The sequence below is a fragment of the Colobus angolensis genome, unplaced genomic scaffold (assembly GCF_000951035.1).
Source record: "Colobus angolensis palliatus isolate OR3802 unplaced genomic scaffold, Cang.pa_1.0 Scaffold124, whole genome shotgun sequence".
Taxonomy (NCBI): Eukaryota; Metazoa; Chordata; class Mammalia; order Primates; family Cercopithecidae; genus Colobus; species Colobus angolensis.
The window spans coordinates 3,272,628-3,279,194 of NW_012113586.1; the positions used below are offsets into that span (position 1 = coordinate 3,272,628).

The following is a 6,567-nucleotide window of genomic DNA, read 5'->3' on the forward strand; positions in this document are numbered from 1 at the left end:
TCATGGCCTTCCTGAGGTCCCCCAGCATGAGTCTCCTCCGTGAGAGACCTGACCAGTGGTGACCCAGCCTCTGAGCATCATCTACCAGCAGAGATGGGGGCTCCTGGCCCCCAGGCTCCTAGCATAGCCTGACACTTTGAGTTATTCCAGTCCTTTCTTATTTTGAGATTAAATCTCCCTCCCTACAGCTGCCTTCCACAGTCAGGAGGAAAGTCCTGCTGAATACAAGCCCTGAAGCAAGGGCCTGGGAAGCTTTTCCCCGTCACCCTCTCCCAAAGTCAAGGCTTGGAAAGGCAGCTCTGAGCCCCTGGCTTGGCTGGAACAGGCAGCCACTGTGCCTGCAGGGAATTCTACACAGCCAGTTTCCTCATACCTGAGCTGTCTACAGGTGCACGCACCACTCCCGGCCTGAACACACTATTTAAGGCCAGCACACGGGAGCTGGTTGTGAGTCACCAAGGAGGGCAGCAGCAGCTCCACTCAGCCAGTACCCAGATACACTGGGAACCTTCCCCAGCCATGGCTTCCCTGGGGCAGATCCTCTTCTGGAGGTAGTATATACTCTTCTGTCTATCCTTATGGGTGAAGGGAACAGCAGTGAGGTCTTTTGGGGGTGCTGAGCACTGCTGGGCTGTCCCATAGGACCCCACCTATAATTTTATCTGGTCCAGTATTGGGCCAGCGGGAGCCTGGCCAGACAAGAGCCTAACTGGACTTAACATCCCACCTCAGCTGCTCAGGGCACCTGCTCAGGGTTAGGGAGGTTTTTGGTTGGTGGCCTGCCATAGAGGGCTGGCCCTTGCTGGGCAGCTTGGACTGAGGGGAGTGTGTGCCAGGCTGGGCATTCCCCTGAGATGTCAAGGCTGTGAGCACCGTTTTGGGGACACCGAGCAGGCTGGTGTGGGCTGCATTGTGGGATGGCAGGGAATCCGTGACTGCCACGGTGGAGGGGAGGCAGGGGGACCCTTTATGCAGCCCCCGGGGGAAGGAGGAGAATGTACTTTCATTTCTCTGTGAGTGTAATTTCTTGCTACTCCTGAGCAATTCACACCAACACCCTTCCCAAGACCCCCTGCCCCCAGCTCAAAGGTGGGGTCCCTAGTTTTCCTAGGAGCTCCTTGGAGAGGAGAACTTGCTGCTGCTGCTGCTGTTGCTGCTGCTGCTAAACTCTCCAGAGAGGAAGAAGGAAGCAAGTCCTCTCCCCTACCTTTTGCTTCTCCCCTGAGCTACATTCTAGTTGCCTCTTTTTCCCTCAGAACAGCATTTACCGTCCTGGAGAGAAAGAGATGGAAAATGCAGGGTTTTCTTGAAATGATTGATCCAATGTCAGTCACAACTCAGGACAGTGTTTAGGGAGACTGATACTTGTTGGTTCTAGAGGTTGTTTGAAAGATCAGTCCTCCAATTTCTGTTTCTTTTTCCCACAAAAGGAAGAAAAGAAGAGAGGGAAGGAGAGAGGAAAGGAATCCTCAGGTCAACTGTGAAAAGTTTGTGAAGAGACTAAGAGAGTAGTGTTACTTCCCAGAGGCAGCCTAGAAAATTCTTCTCTTTGAAACAAAATATCAGCTCCCGCCGACTCAACTCACATTTATCTGAAATCACTTGCTGGGTAGCAGGGGTGGGGAGCTCTTCAGGGCTGGTGGGGGTGGCTGCGGCAGCACTTCTCCCCCTCCCCTGTGCCTGGCTAGAGCACTGTGCTCCAGGAGAAGCAGTGGGCGGCGGGGGCTTTCCTCTAGACCCTTCTGCCCTGAGAGGATGTCCCTAAGAAGCACCTATGTCAGAGGAGCCAGCATTTTGTGAGCGCCTCTTTCTCTGCCCTGCACTAGGTGTCTTAGAGCAGTGTGTCCACTACTGCCTTGTGAGGGCTCATTATCACCTCAGAGAAGTTAAGGCCAGGTGACTGTGAAACCGTGCATGCAGGGATCTTGCTCTGAAATCCCAAGCTCTTTCCCCCTGCCACCCTTGCCCCTGCTCCTGCCAGTCCCAGCTCCCCATGCCCCCCATTCCTCCAGCCTTGATCCCAAGGACATGAAACACTCCTCCTATGACAAGTGGCTCCGTTGTTCGGAGGTCAGATGGGATGTGTGGGCTCTCTCATAATGCTTTGCATCCAGTCTGACTGGTTTTGCTGGAGGATTAGCAGGAGGTGGGTGTTCAAAATTCAGATCCCCCACCCTTCAGAAACCACTGGAATCAACAGAGACTCCTCTTGTTGGCCCCTGCATGCCTTGTTAGCTATTCACGCTCTGCAGTTTCAGAAGCAGTGACTGGCCATGAGGGTGGCAGATCCTTTGTGCAAGGGGCCTCCAGGAAGAGGGCCAATGAGCAGCTTCAGTGGGGAGCAGGATCGTGAAAGCTTGTCTCAGGGATGCAGGTGGAGCCTGCCTGGGGGAACTCTTGACCCTGACAACCCTCTCTCTTTGTCATAATGGCCTTCATTCATAAAAATGCCTCTCCTGGAGGTGATCATGACAGTGGTGATGTGGGAATGCTCATGAAAGGGCCTGCCATCCTCTGCAGACCTGGGGAGTTATTCTCCTAAGTATTCATAATTACCAGAGAGCCTAATTCCTTCAGATCTCACTCTCAGCATGCATGCTGCTCAGGGATCGAATGCTGACGTGCAGTTTTTACCATGCCTGGCCTCCGTGCACATTTAGGAGCTGTATAACTAGCACCCTCTTCCCCTCTCCCCATCATGGCTGTCGACGGCAGCAGCATTCACTTATGGAACATTTGCAGAGTGCCTGCTAGGAGGACAGGGGTGGAAAACCCTTGCTCTGAGGGGATTAAGTTCCAGTCAACAATATTAACTGAGCACTTACTATGTCCTGAATTTTGCACTAGACAATGGGGCAAAGGTGACTAAGATGCAAGATGCTGTTAAGGTCATAACCTAATGGAGGAGAAAGACTCCCACATAACAACTCTAACGTGCCACCCTTAAGTCCTGAGACAATAAGCACAGGTTGCAAGTGGAGAACTTCCGTCACCCAAGGCTTTTGGGGAGGGTTTCTGAGCCAGAGGATGGGTGGGCCGTGTCTTGGACAATGAGTTCTTATGACCCAGGGGAAGAAGGGTGGAAAAGGCTGTCTAAGTAGAGGAAACAGAATTAAATCAAATGCAATAACACTCACGAATGAGTATGGTATGTTGGAAAGCTGCACACTACTCTGTATTATCATCACAACATGAAGATGAGGCAGGGAATGCTGGGAGATGAGGCTGAGAGGTCAGGTCACAACGGGCCTTCTTCACTAGACTCAGAACTGGGATTTGTGGTGATGAGGAACCATTACAGGCACAGGCCATATTGGTGTCCAACTTTCAACATCCCTAAGCCTATAAAATCTGAGCCTTCAAAGCCTTCAGAAGGGGGTCAGGGTGGTTTTCGTCAGGTGGGCAGCAAGCCTGGAGGCCAGAAGAAGAGTTGGGAAACAGTTGTGGTCAGAGTATACAGAATGACAGGGACTGGCATAGATGAGAGTGACAGTAAAGAACTACAGGAGGAAAATGGATTCAGGAAACACTGGACTTAAAACTGGTGATATTTGATCAACGATTGGAGGGGCAGGTAGGATGCTGCAGAATAAGAGTAGACGAGGCAAAGGGCAGATCCTGGAATGACTTCCATGTTTTAGGATTGGGTGCAGTGAGTTGGGGACAAGGAAGAGAGAGGAGATCTAGTTAATGTGTTGAGTTTGAGATTCCCCTGGGACCTTCAGACAGGGATGCTCCCTGGGCAGCAGAAGGCATGAGGCTAAAACTAGGAGAAGTCAGGGCTGGGGATAGACATCTGAGTGTCAATAGCTCAAGGGCAAGGAATAGTCATAGCTGGTGGCTTCTAAGGAGAGCACATGGAGGGAAAGAGGCAAGGGGCTGGGATGGAGAGCTGAAGAACACCAACATTTAAGGGTGGGCAGAGGAAGAGGGGGGTCAAGGAAAGAGCTGAGAATAAATGGCAAGAAAGGTAGCAAGAGGTCAGGATACAGATTAATGAATGTCAACAGAGCGGAGTCTCATGGAACAAGCAAGGCTAGTGATCCATAAACATTTGCCCTGTTTCATCTGAAATCACTGGTGACAATGGGATTGATAAAAACATCATAGGAAGGAAGCTACTGAGTAGAGAAGGAGCAGGGATCTTTCTACCAGAGGAAGGTGGATGAAGTAGGGAATGAGGGAGCCTGGAACAAGGAGGCTCAGGGAGTTTGCTTTGGAATTTTGGTTTCCCATTTCTCCTAAGTTTGCAAGCTGGTGCCTGGCTCAGACATCTCAGACCCTGATGGTCGGGGAAAACAGTGCCGAGCAACACCATGGAAGCTTGTCTGGTAAGAAAATCTTGCTTGAGCCTGGGCTGAGGAGATCTCAGCACAGGCCATATTGGTGTCCAACTTTCAGCTTCCCTGAGCCTATAAAATCTGAGCCTTCAGAACCTTCTGAGTCCATCCCGTGAACAGGACAGGAATCTGCAAAATGAAATAAATTGTACATTGGAAGAAAGACTTAAATAGGTGGCACCTGTGTTCCTGCCCCCATCGGGAGTAGATGATTTTCTGAGTGTTACGCTTTTCCCCCGTCTCCACCTGTTGCAATGCTACTCATTTCTTTCCATATTCAGCTCAAATGCCACCTCCACTTTGAAGTCTTACAGGATTTTTCTAGTTGCCATCAATTGCCCATCTTATGTTCACAGTCAGCCATGTTTATGAATATCTGTTCCTGGTGCCTGTTTCCCTCACCAGGGTTCACTCCTTGAGGGTTGGGACTCTGTCTTGCTCATTGTGGTAGGGAGGCAATGCAGCACTATGGCTATGCATCTGGATTCAAATCCTTGTTCCATCATGAACATTTACCCTCCAAGAGCTTCAATTGCCCTATCTATGAAATGGGGCAGATAATAGTACCTAACTCCTAGGGCTGTATGAATGACATGTGATAATTATGTTCCTGGCACATCCTAAGAACTCCATAAATGTTAGCTATTGCTATACTCATTACTTGCAACTCCCTCTACAATCCATGGTACTTGGTTGGCTCTCCATAAAAATTTGTTAAGTTCAATTTCACAACTCCACTGGCACTTCTGACCCTGAAATAGACGTTGCAGTGAGGGTATACTTTGGATTAATTGCCCCAGGGATCTCTTAAATTCAGTTAGCTCTAAAAGAACTCTGGAGTTCTCTAGATTCTTATACTACAAAATAATAATAATAATAATAGAGTCCACCACACCTTTTGTTGTCATGAGAATACTCGTAGAGTTCTGTAGATTCTTATTCTACAAAAAAAAAAAGAAAAAAAGATAATAATAAAGTCCACCACACCTTTTGTTGTCATGAGTCTGAGACACAATCCTTCTCTAAACCTGAGGATGCTAGAATTTAGACTTATTAAATGTCTGACTCTTTTAATTCCAGTATACAACATTAAAAGTTGTGGCGAAGAGCTTCAGCATGGGTGACGTGCATCTGGGAGGTCCTAGTGTGTACAAGCTCAGCGTCTAGATCTCTGCTGAGGCACTGCTGATACCAAGAACAACAACCTCAGGGGCTAGTTGGAGCGATGTGACTATGACCAAGCACGTGGTAATGCTTAATTAGCTAAACTGTCTCATAGTCCTAATTATCTCCATTTCATAGATGCAAATTTGAGGCAAGTTACCTTGCTCAATGTCTCCTAGGCAGCCAGTGGCAGGAACCAACCTGTTACTACCTAGTCCTCTATACCGACTTTTTTTGAAAAATTACCTTTCTAATCAGCTGTGCTTATTCTCTTGCTACTTAAGCAGAACCCTTCATCACTGGCAAAAAACGCACCTCCTCAGTGACTGTCATGGCAGAAGAATTTTTAGCTGGCCAAGGGCAGAGCTTTTCCCAGAATTGGCTGGAAACTGTGGATTGTTGTTCTGTGTTGCTTCAGGCAGCTGCTCTAGATGAATGAGTGCAGGAGTAAGGAGTGACTGAAACCCAGTAAGAATTATATGCTGGCCTGGCACCGTGGCTTATACCTGTAATCTCAGCACTTTGGGAGGCCAAAGCAGGTGGATCACTTGAGCCCAGGAGTTCAGGAGTTTGAGACAAGCCTGGGCAACATAGTGAAACCCCATCTCTACAAAAAATACAAAAATCAACAAGGTGTGGTGGTATATACCTGTAGTCCCAGCTACTCCGGACTGAGGTGGGAGAATTGCTTGAGCCTGTGAGGTTAAGGCTGCAGTGAGCCTTGGTGTTACTGCACTCCAGCCTGGGTAATAGAACAAGATCTCTCTCTCTCTTTCTCTCTCTCTCTCTATATATATACACACACACACACACACACATATATACACACACACACATATATATACACACATATATAAAATATACAAAATATATATTATATATTTATATAAACAAATATATATTTTTATAGATATATATATATTTAAACTCTTTCTTAGCTTAAAAATTCAGAAAGTCAGAACACCTTATTTTATCAATGGGATAATCAGAATAAAGTATGCAGCTTGTCCAAGGGCCATGCATTTAAAGAATGGTAGAACAGGGTTTCTTTTTTTTTTTCTTT

At 47.8% G+C, this 6,567-nt stretch overlaps 1 protein-coding gene across 3 annotated transcripts in view; it reads left to right on the plus strand.

Annotated features, from left to right (window-relative positions):
• The first annotated feature begins 414 nt into the window (after positions 1-414).
• VTCN1 (V-set domain containing T cell activation inhibitor 1) overlaps positions 415-6,567 on the plus strand; it is a 71,561-nt gene continuing 65,408 nt past the window's right edge. For 2 of the 3 annotated variants that reach the window (XM_011933068.1, XM_011933072.1), the window contains exon 1: positions 421-551. In XM_011933068.1, coding sequence (XP_011788458.1) covers positions 520-551 — 32 coding nt within the window. In that variant the 5' untranslated portion in view covers positions 421-519. Of the gene's footprint in view, positions 552-6,567 lie in introns of all 3 variants that reach the window. The other variant, XM_011933071.1, reaches the window with a different exon arrangement.